General features: G+C 42.8%; 1 protein-coding gene and 1 long non-coding RNA gene across 2 annotated transcripts in view; one reads left to right on the forward strand and one right to left on the reverse strand.

Moving 5' to 3' along the window:
- The first annotated feature begins 5,725 nt into the window (after nucleotides 1-5,725).
- LOC118545406 (uncharacterized) lies at nucleotides 5,726-7,204 on the forward strand. Its single transcript, XR_004922078.2, has 2 exons — nucleotides 5,726-6,416; nucleotides 6,912-7,204. It is a non-coding gene; the product is annotated as an uncharacterized LOC118545406 (long non-coding RNA).
- The window catches only part of KATNAL2 (katanin catalytic subunit A1 like 2), a 36,734-nt gene continuing 25,921 nt past the window's right edge, over nucleotides 6,292-17,104 (reverse strand). Inside the window, exons 12-14 of the mRNA XM_036107619.2 lie at nucleotides 7,971-8,133; nucleotides 6,935-7,037; nucleotides 6,292-6,431 (exon numbers count right to left, since the gene is read on the reverse strand). Coding sequence (XP_035963512.2) covers nucleotides 6,292-6,431; nucleotides 6,935-7,037; nucleotides 7,971-8,133 — 406 coding nt within the window. The remainder of the gene's footprint in view (nucleotides 6,432-6,934; nucleotides 7,038-7,970; nucleotides 8,134-17,104) is intronic.

The raw sequence follows: 17,104 nt of genomic DNA on the forward strand, positions 1-17,104 counted from the left end.
CTAGCTCTGGGCCCTTGAGCAAGTCACCTAGGCTCTCACGCCCCCTTTTCCTTGTCTGTAAAGTGGAGACTGTGGCAACACCCACCACGTAGGCTTGTCATGAGGGTTAAATGCGTGACCAGCGTATTAATTAAATTATTGAGAGTAGAATCGGGCAAATGCTGAGTGCTGTGTGTTTTTGGTGCTGATGATGAGGCAGATGTAGCAGCACTGTCCACACTGAATAATCTGATAAATCTTGATAGAATTAATCTCAACAGTCAGTTCAATGGGGGAAGTCTTCCTGAGGATTAAAAAAAGGAGACACTCTACTACACTGAAACGCCCACACACAAAGGCGCACGGAGCAGCTCAGCGTGTGTATGGAACACACTGCCTGGTGCCTGATGGATGCGCTCCATTCAGCTGGGGCCTGCTACCTGGCCGCCTGGGTCAGTGATGCCTTGGCTCAAGCACCATTGAGTGTTTGCTGGTTGCTACGTGCTAAGTGCCATGCTAGGAAATAATCGAGTGTGTAAGAAAAGGATTTTGCCCTGAGGACCCTTACTAGTGGAGGAGCTAGGGAGAATGCTCAAGATGTTATTAATACTCCTGTGGCCCTCCTCTGTGATGTCCGCCTGACTGCAGGTAGAATGGGGCATTCCCTCCTCTGTGCCCTCCTGGCACTTGTTAGATTATACTTCGGTCCTCACACATCCCTTCTCCCCCCCTCACCTCCCCGACAGGACTGTGGCTCGTTCTTTTTTATATCTCCTGCAACACAGATAGTTCTTACTCAGATGGTTACTGAACCAGTACAAACTAGCTGTAAATACTTTAGGAGTTTCATGTCAGAAGGTATAGCTATGAGTAGGGAGGAGAAAATTAAGTTTCATTTCAGACTCGTTGCCCATAGAGGAGGCCCCATTAGACACTCAGAAATAATGGATCTGATGCTTTAGAGACAGGTTAGAGCTAAAGCAAAGAGGTAGACATCACTAATGGGTCAGGAATCAAAGAGAGTGACGGGAATAGGTAAGACCACATGAGCATCAGGTCTTTGGCCAAGAGAAATGGCTTCTTTCCTCCATTCTAGTTTGGCCGTATTGGGCCATTAAAATTTTTGTTTCATGCTTTACTTATTTAACAAGCATCATATAGGGCTTGTTAACTGACCTGTCCACAGTGAGGTTCATGGGGATAAATAAAAATCTGGTTTTAGATCCAGGTTACGATAAACATTCCCAGCATAGGCGGTTGGTCTGCCTTGGGCCTCACGGAGGAGATTTAATAACCAAAATACCGAAAAGACTTCGTTTTTCTAGCCATCCCATTTAAAGTGCTTTCCAGTGGTATGACCTCGAGGACAGTGTTTGCATCAGTTTTACTATAATCCTCTGCTAGGCCCAGGAAAGGGACCAAGTGCCATTCTGGGACTGGAAAGGGTAGTAGAGAATACCCACTATCAGGAGAGGAGTACTGAGCATCTGCTGGAAGGCAGGTGTGTCCTGGGTGCGGAAGGCAGAGCACCAGTCCAGTGGCGGAGACAGACGGCTATCCCACCACTTCCTTCTCCTCCCTCCAGAATTGGCTCGTTTTGCTGTAGTTCTTCCTACACACCATTCTGCATCTGTCGGAGCTGATCAGGGCCGTCGAACACCTGTAGCCACGGACGTCAGAAACTCCCTTGGAAGGATAGTGTCATCACCTCACTCTTAACCCCACATTCAGAAATTACTGTACCATTCTGGACCAAGTCAAAAACACACATGCACAGGTGGTTTATTTGGTTTGAGATCAGTGGTGTTTCATGTAGTATGAAACTGAAAGCCTTGGGCACCTTTGGTAAAGAATTTTTAAAACTGCACTAATCTGTTTCATTAAAACACTCTGCTTCGAACAGCAGAATCCCTTTTCGTATTAGCAGCTGCTTGAGTAAAGCCATGTTTGCGTTATCAGGTTCCTTTGACATAGTCACAGACATTTTTCTTTGGCATAAATGCATAGGACGTTTGCTGACTTTATCATGCCAGCCATCAAGGCCAACTACCCCAAAGCATGCTTCTCTGAGGGACAACCAGAACAAGACACCAGAGCACCAGAAATCATTTTATCATTTAAATTATGTATCTGTTAAAATCCAACAATTTTGAATACCTTACTCTTTTCAGTGCTTACCTTCATGTCCTACACATCTCTTAACTCCTGTTTGTTTCACTGGCTAATGTGCCTGAGAAAACCAAATTATTAAATGCCAACCAGGGGTAAAGTACAAAGGAAGACAGAGCAGAGTGTAGCTCCAGTTCCTAAGATGCATATCTTCTAGTTGGGAAATCAAAGCATATAAAAATATACTGAACAGTCCGAAGGGCTCTGACAAGTTCAAGGTGTGTTGTAGAAGTCCTCTCAGAGAAGAGGTCGTGTGCAGTGAACTCAGTGCTTTGGAACAGTAATCACAGCTTCTAGCCTGTGAAGCAGATACAGTGCTCATTTTAAAGAATGTTGCATTCATTCAGTGGCAGTGACAAAAGTTCCACAACCATGGGGCTAACATTTGGGTAGGATAAACGGACGATAAAACACACACACACTACTTAACACAATAGCTATATGGCTCCGTGAGGGACAAGAAAACAAGGGAGGGAGTTATTTTAGATAAGTAGAGTCCAGCTGAGAATGCTTCTGATGGTGACCTGAATGAAATGCAGGGACAAGCCATGAATTCTAACCTAGATACTTAACCTTAGTGGCCAACATCTGGGTATCAGGAGATCTCAAATGCAAATCAGTTGCTACAGGTTTTCCTAGGAATACTAGAAGATCGGGCAATGTTGGGTCCAAATTTCTAGGTTCGGTGGGAGCCGCACCACTGCTGGGTCATTCAGGTAGTCTGACCCTCCATCACAGCCCCACCTCTTCCTTGTCTTACACCCAGCTTACTTTACCCTTGTGTTACTGTGTTCCAAGTTCCTACAGACATTGTGACTTCTGCCTTAGGAGAAAATACATGTTGGATGAAGTTAAATTTTTCTCCAACAATAGGCCAGGCTCCTATATCCCTATAAACTTGGATATACTTCTAATCTACTTTTTAAATAATACAGACTCTAAACGTAAACTAATCATGTGTCTTAGTTGGTCTCTCTCAGAGCCCCACTAAAATCAAAGTGAAGGAATAAAGAAGGTATAAACTCACAAGGAGAGCCCACAAGAGGAGATACCAGTGGACAAGAGGGTACAATAATTTGAAGGATGGAAGTGGTTAGGTTGTTGATAACAAAAATCTGTGCAAAGAAAGACAACCAAAACTCATCCTATAGAACCTCAAAGATTGAAGTCTTGGAGACTAGGTAGAGAGGAGGTGAGGTGTGAGGTAGCACTGAGAAGCAAAGATTTAGTTTGAAGCTGTTAAACAAAATGGTTGGAGCCCCAGGAGCCATGAAAGTGAAGGCCTTGGGGAGAATGGGCATGGTGGTGAGCCAGGGTGAGCTACAGGACTGCAAATGGGGAGACTAGGTACAGCTCTGCTTATTCTATAAGGGTTCTTATTCTATAAGGGTTCTTGGTTCCTTTCCCCTTAAAACACCAGGACCAGAGGGTATGGGAATGGAATTGACAGTTTATCTGATACTGGCCATTTGGAAACCAATACTGATAGGTATCTGACAGATCTGAGACTGTGTTGCAAAAAATCAGAAGAGATACTTCAAAAATTAAGCAAATGATAAAATAAGGCACTTAATTAATTCCTGGAAAGACAAAACCAACATATAAAGGAAATGTAATTTTGATTCACTAGTGGCTCTGCGTGAACAGTATACATTCCCATAGAAATACCGATTATTGAGTAAACCTAAAGTCTTAACTATTTGGCGATGATGGGGATACGGCAGAGGGATGAAAGAGCTACATTTCATTTCATCCAAAGCAAGAAGTCATTAGTGTATAAAACAGATAAAGAAGTCACTGAAATAAAAGCATGACCTACAAACATACTTGCATAATTATTTGGAGACAAACTTCCCAAGGGAAAGAGGAGGATTGAATATGCGATTGAATAAGATGGAAGTATTACAAAGATGAACTTGGAGATTCTTTTTTTTTTTTTTTTTAAAGATTATTTATTTATTTATTTGAGAGAGAGAATGAGAGACAGAGAGCATGAGAGGGAGGAGGGTCAGAGGGAGAAGCAGACTCCCTGCCGAGCAGGGAGCCCGATGCGGGACTCGATCCCAGGACTCCAGGATCATGACCTGAGCCGAAGGCAGTCGCTTAACCAACTGAGCCACCCAGGCGCCCTGAACTTGGAGATTCTTAGGAGGAATGGAGGAAGGATGTGGAGGTGTGTCAGGTACATAGTCAGCTGTGCGTGGGGTTGTGTGTATTTGCTGTGAGGGATGGCAAAACCACGCTTACCCTGACTGGAGTAAGGAAAGAGCAGCAAGCTAAAAGGGGCCAAACATTGTCAAAAAGCATGCTATCCACAGGGGCTGTCTCCTCTGCCCCTTTACCTGTTCACTTTTAAGTACACACACACAAACATATCTACTTTCCAACCATGACAAATTAACAACAGTTGAGGTTCCATCCACTTGAGATTTTATGAAATCAGAAAGGATGGTAGTGGCCACAAGCTAATGGACTAACAGCTGCAAGAAATGTCTGCTGACAGCCTGACAAAGAAAATGACCCTGGGACACCTGGGTGGCTCGGTCGGTTAAACGTCTGCCTTCGGCTCAGGTCATGATCCCAGGGTCCTGGGATCGAGTCCCACATCGGGCTCCCTGCTCAGCGGGGAGCCTGCTTCTCCTTCTGCCTGCTGCTCCCCCTGCTTGTGCTTGCCCTCTGTCTCTCTCTCTCTCTCTCTGACAAAATCTTAAAAAAAAGAGAAGGAAGGGAGAGAGAGAAAGAAAGAAAAGAGAAAATGATCCCAAAACACGAAAAGCAGATGTCTAAGACCATTTAGAGATTTCTACATCTAGGGTAGAGCTAGTGTTGGATAGTGTAAGACCTTCGTGATCCTGAAGAAGCTTAAGTTTAGTATATACTAAGATGAAATGTCTTTTTGTTTATTTTTAATTCATTATATGTGGTATATTTCCAGTTTGACTACATTGCCCATGAAACGGCATTTTAAAAGGCATTTGAGGATATACTCAAAATAATCAGTACCCTCCCCAAAATGCTTTGTTTTTGTTTAAAATTAGGGTAATCCTTTGGAATATTTAGCTATCCAAAATGTCCCTTTTCCTGCAAGTTTTTCTTCGGAGGAGGAGTGTGCCTTGCTGGGATGAAGAAAATGAGGTGAGGAAGGGAAGAAGGGGGGACGACCACAGGTAAGTTCTAGCTGGGAAGAGGGGTGGTGGCATCACTTAGCGGCATTTTTCCGGGGTTTAAAATAGATGGCTCAGATCATGAGTTTCTGAGGGAGATGCTTCCAACTGTTACCGACCCCATAAGGAGATGTGGGGGAGCCTAAGGGTAGGGAAGACCCAGGATGACTGTTCTGAATCTCAGGTTTCCCATCCTAAGCTTTGGATCCACCGAGGAGCTGTGGGAAGAGGGCAGAGCACACGGGATGTGAACTGTCCAAAGATGTTACTGGGAGCCAGAACTCAGAGTGGAAGCTCAGGCTGGAGGCTGGTGGCAGTGTGCTGCTAGCTTGAGACTCCAGATGCTCCTCCCCTGAGGTGGAGCAGCGAACCCAGGGGCTGGGGCGGGGCGGGGGGGCGTCGCGGGGGGAGCTAGTCTGCTAGGGCTTTGCTGCTGAGAAAACTGGTTGGGGTCAGACTTAGGGAGAGCTGATGACACTCAGGATGTTGTCAGAAGAAACACTGCGTGTCCTTCCCCACGCCTATTCTTAACCAACCCTTAAGCCCATCAGCTGGTTGGATGGTCTGTCACGCTTCGCTTCTAATGGGCCCCCCAACTCGGAGCCACTGTGCATTCCAACACAGCTTCCCAAACTACATCTTTTTCTTCAAAATGAAAACACCAATTCACAAACAAGGAACACCATAAGAAACTGTTCATCAAATTGTATGGAGTCTAAGTGTGAGAAAAGTCTCTGTTGTGTGACTAGGAGCATATACACCTGTAATTGACATCTTCAGTATTTTGCGGGCATCAATCAGGAAAAATTAACAAAAATATCTCTTATTTCCAAAATAGTACAGTTATTCAAACGAACTCAGTCTTCAAAGATAATTTTTCTCTTTTCTCTCCCAATCATCATGTTCTTCTCCTGCTTAAGCTAATAAATCGGAAGGCCTCCGTGGTTGTCTCTGTGGCCAGGTCAGGGTAGATGTGATTTCATACAGACTCGAACTCACTTTGCCAGGCTGAGTATCTCTGAGTCAGATTCTTTGCTGAAGGCTTGGTGTGAGCTAGCACATCTAAGAAGTCGGCAGTGGTCACTGTATCCAGCTGGATTCCAGGTAAGTTGCTGCTCTCTAGATAAAAACACAGCAGTAACAGCACAATAATTGACCTTATGATGATCTGTGCTCTTGAAAGGCTAATAGACCTTTTTTCAAGACAATGCATAATGCAGCATTCTAAATGGTTAATGCAGCAAAAGGCAAGACTAAAGAGAGCTGGGGAAGAAATTCTTTAATGTGCATCCCAGCCCCTGAAGTCCAGATAAAAAATATGACCTAAATGTATCATTATCAAAGTAGTGTTTAAGAGTTATATAGTGCCCCAAATGGATCCAGCCCAACATCATAGCGTGCCAAAGAAATAAAAGCCCGAGCCCTAAGGAGTTTATCATCTGGGGCAAAGTTGATCCAAAACAGAACACCAGAGGAGAAATGAGTACATGGAGGACAATTTGACCAAAGAACGTTTGCAAGTGCAAAGAGCCACCAAGAACAGGAGCAAGGCTCCATCTGCTGGTGAAAGTTGGGTTTTTAAACAAATTTCTCTCCCAGAGTCGCTGTGACTCCCACCATACCTGACTGGTGATTTTCAAGTGCACTGAAGATCTTCCTCATAGGCCGCATGGCTGCTTCCCTGCAGACGAGCTTGATGTCTGAGCCCGAGTAGCCCTCAGTCTCCTGAAACAGCCGCAGACCAGCCGTTGGTCAGCAGGCAGAATGCTGGTGGTGATCACGTTCTTACAGGCAAGATGCAGTGCGCAACTAATGAAGCACTGACCACTACGTCAAAAACTAATGATGTACTATATGTTGGCTAATTGAATGCAAATAAATTTTTAAAAGAGCCCCTGTTTAGAATCTGTGTCTGTCCCTCACGAACATTACTCAAAGATTCCCAGATCTGTAATGCTTGGGAAGGAGAGAGGTTGCTTATGTGTTTGGATAACCTGAGAAGCTGGGCAGTAAACACCTTCCTAACACCATCCAGACACATGCTGGAAGTTGCTGGTGAAGGACTAGACCACCCATGGTAGCCTAATGGGGCCCTTGTGCCCAAATCCAAGGATGATCAAATTTGGTAGACACTTTTGTTCTTGTGAATAAGATCATTCCTGCCTTTGCGGAACCTCAGGGAACATCATTCAGATGTTCATCATTCAGATGAACAGAGAACATGTTCAAGTGTCCACTCAGGAGGGAGTGACACCAGTGACAGTGAGGGTAGCAGGCATGGACCCCCATTTCCATTTGTAAAAACTTGATCATCATGGTAATCCATTGTGGCATATCAGTTACCCGTTTTGCAGATGACAAACAGGCTTAGAGAGTCAGGGGTTTCCCTGAGGCCCCACAGCTGATCAGGGGGTGCTCTGAGTCGAAACCCTATGCTATTGCCACTACATCGCGCTGTCTCTCCCCGCGTGAATGTTTCTGAGGGACAAAGAGCTCACCCTCTCATGAGGAAGAGGCGCATCGCATTGCTGGGGCAGCTCGGGTCTTTTCTAAGTGGCTCAAGGAATATGCCCCCAACACAGCTCCTGAGAGGACCCTGCCCAGAAGATTGGTGTGGCGGCTGCTTGGCCTGCAGGTGCTCCCTCGAGGGTGGCTTACCTGGCTCAGCATGCTGTACTCCAGCTGCGTGCGCAGCTCCAGAGCTCTGCTTTTGCTCACAGGGGGCAGCCAGTGGCGGATCATGGCTTGCCTGGCCTCCCGGCTGGGGAGACCAACCAGAATCCTTTTCTCCAGACGACGTAACATGGCACAGTCCAGCTCCCTGGGATCGTGGGGGAAACAGAGGAACTGGTGAGAGCGGCCAACTCACTTCTGAAGCAACAACTATATTTTAAGAACAATTTAGCATTGTAGGAAGCAATTCTGCATTTTGACTTTATTCTACATCTGTACGTGAGCAAATAGCACAATTACCTCGTGTTGTTTGGGAGAAAGACTTGGTTAAAAAAAGAAAACACACCCCCAAAATACCTCATGTAAAGGAGATAATTTTAGGTGACTTAATTTGGGGGGGCGGAAATCAACTAACAACAACCACACGTGAGTATTCCCATTGTAGTCGTACCATGAATTATTCAGTCTGATGCTGCCAGTGAGTTATTATTCCTGACAATAACTTGGGCACTCTGGGAAGTACATTAATTCTTCCCAAACTCTCATACATTCTGGAGCGAATGACTGTGTCACGCCATGCTCTGCTTGAATTCAAAAGAGCAAAAAGCTCCTTCCAGGGAGCCCAGTGCAAATGTGGCCCTTTGAGACCCGCATGCCTGCCCCTCCTAAAACACTGTCAGGCCAGGTTTACTCAATTTTGCATCTGCAAGCCAGTTCCTTGAACTTCTTAATATAAAATTTCCAAACAGATAGAAAAGTGGAATCAATGGGTATCCATAAACCTTCCATCTTGATTCAACAGCAGTCAACATTTCATCATATCTGCTTCATATGTATTTATCCAGCCAAATTATTTCAAAGTAAATTACATCATGAAACCCCACCCCTAAATGCTTTAGCATGTAATTCCCCCAATAAGGACATTTTCTTACATAGCTTCAATACTATTACGACACCCAGCAGAATTAACACTGATTGTATAATGTGTCTAATGCTCATTCCATATTCAGATCTCTCCAGTGATCCCTGAAATATCTTTTCCAACCCAAATCCAATCAAGAATCATGCATTACATATGGTTATATCTCTTAAATCTCTTATAATCTAGACCAGTCTCCTTGCCCTTTCTTTAGACTTTGCCTTGACCAAGATAAGACACATTCTGACTCTCCTGATGTTTTCCTCGTGGTATCATATAACTGGTTCCTCTGTGTCCTGTCCTCTAAGATGGAATTTAGATCTAAAAGCTTAATTAGAATCAGGGTAATGACTTTTGGCAAGTATATTTCATAGATGATTTTATGTTTTCATATTCATTACATTGGGATCCACGTGTTGGTGTATCCCACTATTACTGATGTGGTGTCTAATTACTGGGATCATCTGGTGACCACAGATCACTCCATTGTAAAGTAAACATCTCTTTGCAAGTAGTAAGTATTCTATGTACAATACTTTGGCACTGTGTAAATACTCCTTTTCCCATCCCCTTTCAACTAGTGGTTTTAGCATCTGTTAATGATCTTTAAATTGGTTATTTCATAAGAGTGGTGCAAAATAGTGATTTAAACATTTTTTTTTTATTCCAAATGTATTATTTGGCAGTATTCGGTAAAGTAGAGCTTTCCCTCATTAACTGGGGCTCTTTGGTTACTTTGAATTACCGTGCCTCTTAATAGATCATTTTGAGTGTGAGTTTGTGAACTCTTTATATGTTCAAATTTCAGGTTCCTAGAAGGGAGGGAAACATCTATTTGATTTCCTAGTATAGAAATTAGGCGATGCCTGTGTGTTGGTCTGGCTTAACCATAAAGAGTAACAACGAAAGCATCACCACCAGATATTTCTCATTCATAAAGACACAGAATTTCTAGCGCATCTTCCCGTTCTTCTTACTCTCATTCTCAATCTGTCCTGATATTCCCTTTTACATTGAAAAATGAAAACACCCTTTCAGGGAGCATATGTGAATCCTAGCTTGGGGTGACTAGATTTCTTTAAAGATTCTGTCTTTTCTTTACCTGTTATTCCTCTAGTCCTGAGCTGAGAATCCATAGTCTGGGAGTGCTTCACCAGCAATAACAATCACCTGTTGCTTTTTTTGCATTCGCTTTGTTCTTTATCAGCCTTGCCCTGTTGAAATTTCATTTCACATCAGAGACTCAGGCCCTCTCCCTCTGTGTAGCCATTCACCCTCTCAAGGCCAACATTTCCATTCAAGGCACAGGGTCAAGGAAATCTTGCAAAACTCTAGGAAATTATATTTTTTTGTATTTGAAATATTAATAAAAACTGTTGCTTAAATAGTAGTTCTAAGTGGCAGGCACTGGCTTTAGCATTTTACAGATATTAACTCACTTAATTCTCACAACAACCCTACAAGGTAGGTACTATTTTTTTTATCCATTTTAAGGTGAGGAAACTGAGGCACAAAGTTTGAGTAGCTTGTTCGAGGTCAGAAAGCTAGAGAATGGTGGCAGTGGATTTGAACCCAAAAAGCGAGAGCCCAGAGCCTATGCTTCTGGTACGGGTCTGATGCCAGCACAGTAACTGTCAGTAGACGCCGACTCCTATCATGATGAAATTTCAGGACCCCAAGAACAAAGAGGATCTGTAAAAGCTTCCAGAGAGAAAAAACAGGTTACAGACAAAGGATCAGTAATAAGACTTCTCATCAGCAATGTAAGATACTAAGAGAAAATAGAGCAATGCCTTCAAACTTCTGAGGAAAAATAATTTCCAATGTAGAAGTCTATATCTTGATCAAACAACTAAGGGGACAGAATTAAGATATGTTCAACACACAAAGCCTACAAGTATTTACCTCCCATGCACCCTTTATCAGGAAAGTACTAAAAGACCAGAGAGAGAGCATAAACCAAACCAAAGGGCTTCGTGGGATTCAAGAAACAGAAAAGAAAGGACATCTCCAGGATGATGAGGTGAGCTCCCAGGGTCTCCTTATCTACGGGTGCAGAGGATCATCAGGTCAGTTTGGTGTTGGCAAGAAGGTTCTGGCAGACATGGCTCCAAGAAGATGAAATCGATACAATATGGTATGTCTAAGTGAATCCAGAGCGGATTCAGACAGCAGAGTTGTGGCTGAATGGGAGGAGAAGATGGGAAAGGAAAGGCAGGGAGGGAGGGATAATTTAATAGAGGAGAAACCATTAAATTCACATTTTAGGAATTCAGTTCAGCGATACTGACCCCTTGCCAAGTGTGTTGTCACTGCTAAGTCTTCAAAACACAGAATTTAATGAGACAGACTCCCTCCTTATGAGTAACTAGAGGCAATCCTAGGGAGGTTTTTGCCTTGGACTGCAGATATGTTGGTCCCGTAAACATCAAAGATGAAAATGGGGCTTGAGATCGGACTAAAACCCAGGAAGGGAACAAAGACTACCCTGAAGGAAATTGCAGAGCTGGAGGTGACAAGCAGTTGCCATATTTCTTTCAAGGCCTTTCCTTGGACCAGCTGCCCCTCCTGCAAAGGCAGGGGACTGCAGAAGGAACGTTCTTTTGCAGGGGTACCTTCTCCTCTGTCTCCCCATCCCACCTGGAGGGACTTCTTATTGAAAGGAAGACCAGATCCCCAGAATGCCTTAGGAAAATGGAGTCATGCAGGGGGTGGGAAACAATAGCTCACTATAGATGTCTGTATTGATCAACTAATGCCCTAAAGCAAGAGATTTACCTCAAAACTGCTTGTGGGCACAAAGTAAATGCAACTCTCTGACAGCCAGGTCTGATGGATGCACTTTTAATGACAGCAATAATAATATAATCATACAAGGGAGGAAACAAAGGACAAATGGAATGTACCCAGGAATTATTCTTTATGCCAATATAGTTATATGAAAAAATTTAATGTGTGGCAACCAGAAAATACTCCCTTTAGCTCTTACACTTTGATATTTGACTAGTTATTCCATTCTCGTGTCTCCTTTATTTTGTTTCTCTGGCACCTTCATCACCTCGAAAGGCAAAAGCAACCAGCAAGAGTGATGTGAGACACAGCAGAGCCTCACAAGGCCTTAGGCCTGGGCTGCTGGGCCTGTGCTCACTGGCCTCCCAGACAGTTGCCTGGGCCCCGAGGCCTTGCACCCGAGCCCCTGGGCTTCTGCACCAAACCTGAATTCAGGGCCTCTCCTCAGCCCTTTGCCTGTCTCCCCTGTTAAACTGTGTGGTTCCTGGGACAGAGATAATTCCAAATTTTACAGAATTTGGAAACAGAACTGTTTCATTCATTCAATAGCTAAAACATACTAAGGTCAAACTATCTCAGTATGGCAGGAGGAAAGGAACCTTCCATTTTGTAAGCAACCTTTGCAGTACGTCCATAACCCACATGAAAGGAGTGATCATGGCCGCCCTTGAAGAGCAGAGTAAGGAACTGCAGTATCGTGTGGTAGATAATGGGGAGCCAATGAAAAAAGCAGTAAAGGTTACTTCGTTTTCCACAGTGAAGCCCGCATAAGCTGACTTTTATCTACATTTCCCACGTGGGCCAAACTGGTCTGTTTGATGTTCTCGGAATCCACGTTTTGCCATCTTCCTTGAGCTTCTACTCAGGTAATTTTTGTCCACTTTGTCTACCAAGAGCCAAGTCATTTTTACAAGCCCAATTCAAGTGTGCTCTAGTCCATAAAGGCTTTTTTTTTTTTTCTTTTAAATTTCTGTTCTCAGAAATGGCCTCTTCCCTGTACAATTGTATTTTACTTATTGTTTGTACCATTCACATAGTACTGGCTATATCCCCATCTCATATTATTTGTGTTTATATCTCATTCATTGTCCCATCAGATAGCCAGCTTCCAGAGGCCAATGATCATGGACCATATTTCTTGAATTCCCCATCCATCCATCATGCAGAATACTCAGAATAGGTGCTCAATAAATACTACTTGGATGAATGAATGAACTTTTGGTGCAGGGCTATCGGCTTCATGTAAAATGGTCTGCTTCCTTAAAGCCCAGCATTTATTTATGAAGGTTTATCTGCTTTGTTGAAAGTTAGCATTGTAAGTCATTAGTTCTAATTAATAGAGAAAATCAGCATCAACTCAGGCAATGGGAATAAAATTTTCTATTTTCATCTTTAGTGAAAATAATGGAAACAATGATTTTAGGGGATGATTCATCAAACTCACTTGGCTGGGCAATGCTTTTGAAGATGAATTGAAAGATGTAGTCTTGGGGTGCCTGGGTGGCTCAGTCGGTTAAGCAACTGCCTTCGGCTCAGGTCATGATCCCAGAGTCCTGGGATTGAGCCCCTCACCAGGCTCCCTCCTCAGCAGACAGTCTGCTTCTCCCTCTGCCCCTCCCCCTGTTTGTGCATTCTTTCTCTCTCTCTCTCTCTCAAATAAATAAAATCTAGAAAAAAAGAAAAGAAAGATGTAGTCTCCATGTGGAGTCTCCAGCCTCTCATCTCCAGAGACTTCTCATTCTGACAAGTGAGTTCACAAGCCAGAGACAAGAGGATCCAGTAGGAAAGTCTACAGCAATAGGTTCAGTTTATGCCCTACTGATATTTGGGTTAAAAGCATTATTTCTTTATAATAAAGAATAAAAATTATTTCTAATTACTATAATACCAACAACAAAGATATATTCCCATTACTCTTTCCAGCAAATATATTATCAATAATTGATTTTTTAAAAATGGGAAGATTGTTTCCAGCACAATGAAGAACTCTAGATATCCAGAAATCTCTTGTTATAAAGCCCCTTTAAAAATGATGAATTATAGGAAACACTTTTTGAATACACAATAATGAGCCCACAAAGAAGCAGGGCCAAAATTCTTGAGGACTAAAAATGAAGAGGAAGCAACACTGAGCTGTTGAAGTTGAAGCTGTGGCTGACTTGGGGTGTTTGCTTCGTAGTTACAAAAAGGTTTGGATCTGAAAGTTTACATGTGGGATAGCATAGAAGGCCTTGGGCCCATTCAAGATGGGAGGTGGAGTCAAGGCCCATTACATAAAACAACCAGAGGGCACATCCTCTTTGAAAGGATGGGTTAGAAAAATACGCCCACTACCAGGGAAGGAACAGGAAATCTGTCTGTCTTGCACTTTAGGGTAGGAAAAAGTCTTCCTTTGTGATTCAGCACTACAGACCTACTCTCATTGGCATGATCAGAGAAACCTTAAGCTGAGGGTTAGCTTAAAGTGGTCTAAAGCTTGACACAGTCAAATATAAATTTTCTCTGGAAGGGCACATGCAAGATTCACAGATGGAGTCCCCTTCATTAAATGGAAACTCACCATCTAAAATTACAAGACCTATAACAAACCACCATGAATGAAAGCAGGAGAAACTAACAAGACTCCACTGACCTGGAGTATAAAATCATTGTGTTTAAGATGTATAATAGATAAAAAGGGAATCAAAGAGAAGAGAAGAGACTTTCACTTTTGGCCAAGATGGAATAGCCCACCCTCTTAGAATTAAAAATCCCTGGACATAATACAGCGAACGAATACCGGGAAACACTGAAGGGTGGAAAGAAGGAGGAGGACAGGTTAGGCACCTCGGGACTCGAGGGATGATGTGACGGTGGCTTCTCTGGGTTTTCTTTTTGCTTCTCATATATCCCCGGTGGGGTACTGGAGACGCATAGGCCCCAAAACTGCTAACATGCACAGGCAAAAGCCCATTCTCTTTATCCGAAGGACTATGAAAACCTTTTTAATAATACCTGCCCTACTCCAGCCAAACACTAAAGAAAAAAACCGCTTCCCACCTAAGAGTACCTGTGGGGCTGAGCTGGAAGCTGAGCCGTGGTGGGAGGAGCATGATCCACCAGGCTGATGCTATATTAAAACCCTCAAGAAAAAAGAAAAGGAAAATCAAATAAATTATGGCCTATCCATAATGGATAGTGGAATCCAATCCACAGTGGAATTCTATATGATTTTCAAGTAGATTTTCAAGTAGATTTTCAAACTTGTCCACAATATATGAAGTGAAAGAAAAAAAAAAAACAGGCCATATAAGAAAATAATATGCATCCATAGGATGATCACATTTTTTATCGTGTGCGTGTGTGTCTAAGCTGCACACACACAAGACTCTGGGAAGATTTATATTTGCCAGGGTATAGTTACAGGGGACCGTTCACTTTCAAGCAATACCAAAGCATATACTATATTTTTAATGAACATGTATTACTTTTCTACATAGCCGAAACAGTAAAACTATTCCTTCTTTGGGGGGGGGGAAATTACCATGGAAAGGTACACAGGCAACAAATGATAATTAACCCATTTTCGCCAGAAGGTATGTACAAAGAGGCTAATACCTGTGTCACAGTGGTAAAATTATGAGCACTTTTTTCTAGCTCTCAAATTTCCCATAAAACAGTTATATTTCATAATTTGTAAAATTTGGTTTTAAAATTACAGTTCACAAGTCAACCTGCACCATTAAGAAGAAAGAATAATGCCACAGTAAGGCCAGGTTGAAAGAGATTTATGTCTGACAGAACCAAGCAAATGGAGTAAGATGTGAACGGGACAAGGGCAAGGTTACTACTAACAACCTCCTGCTCAGCCAGTCCTCTGCCTTTCCCACTGCACATACCCAGTCCTGCACCACACCCTTCTTTCCTGGTTGTGTTAGAATCACCCATCAACCTCATGTGGAGGATCATGGACTCAATATTGTTGCATGGGATAGTGACATTATGTATGGACAGAAGCAATTTCAAGCAAAACAGTTTGACCACTGGTAAGCACAAAAATACAGTGAACAATAAAAAGCCTGCAAGCATGACTGAATGCAATTGCAGTGAAAAAGATGCAATCATCAGATCAGAGTGAGTTCATGCAAACCACTGTTTCCCAAAGCATTCTCAAATGGAACGCTGGTCTTGTGAAATGCTCCTTGAGGAAAGGATTCTGGGGTCAAATAAGTATGGAAAGTACCTCTTTCTCTTAGCTTCACATAATAACATCTTAAAGGCACTGAGGAGTCCTGTCATGGGGGGAAACCAGTTGAACGGTCTTTAATTCAGTATCTCTTGAACTTATTAGGTCACTAGATTCTATCTTTTGGATAATCCTTACTGACCTATGGCAGACCATTCTCAGATAAATGTTGATCTAGAGGGTGATGATAGCCAAGGCATGAGGCTTTTCCCTGGAGCCCAGGAAATGCACAGAGAGATTGTGGAAAGAACTGGGGCTATGTGTGCTGAGCTCTTCAATCCCATGCACACAGTTTTATAGAAATATCACACCAGAGAGGAGACAGCTCATACAGGAAGAAGTCAGTTTACATAGGTAAGTTCTTGCATGTTCCCAGGGCAATAATCTTTTGGATCTTATGCTTCCTTCTGAATATTAGGATTGGGATTTGTTTGTTTTTAATCCAAAGTTTGGTCATACTTAGTGTTTGATTTTTAAGAAGGATAGTGAACTTTCTAGCCCTTCTGCAATAGTTAATAAGAGATGAGTTTCCTCATGCTCCACACATAAAATTTTCACACCTTATTTGTACAAACTACCATCAAATTCAATAGACGTCTAAAGATGGCATTTGCCTTAATGGCCCTGTTCAGTATTTTGTTTCCCTCTGGACTCTTAGGCGTGAGTTTGTGCATACTTAACAATTGAGGTGGGTCAAATTAGCCCTAATTGTGCTCACTAAACATTTTTTACATGGCTGTTATTTTAATGATAATATTACAAATGCAACATTTGTTATTCTCCTCATTGCTTATTTACACATTAAATGACACAGCCACGCTGTTACTTCTTGCTTCCTTCCAGTCGTCTCTGTGATGCTATAGATGAGGGAAGGTGCTCCTTGGTAGAGAGGCTGCACACCATCTCACTGCTGAGAAGGGAAAACTGACCAACCCTTTGAGACAGAATGGACTCCCCCCCCTCAGGGAAGATGGTAAGTTAACAAGTAGTAAATGATAGCCTTGTGCCCCGAAAGAAGCTGTAGGTGAGAACTACCACTAACCAACCATGAAGAATGTCTTTGGGGATTTTAAGATTGGGTTTTTATATAGTTTGGTATGATTTAGTTATTTCCCCCAGAAGGACTGTCTGCTTTAATCAGATAATTTTGTTCCCTCATGTAAAACACTGAAGCCAAGAGAAAGG

This window comes from Halichoerus grypus, chromosome 13 (assembly GCF_964656455.1).
Source record: "Halichoerus grypus chromosome 13, mHalGry1.hap1.1, whole genome shotgun sequence".
NCBI lineage: Eukaryota > Metazoa > Chordata > Mammalia > Carnivora > Phocidae > Halichoerus > Halichoerus grypus.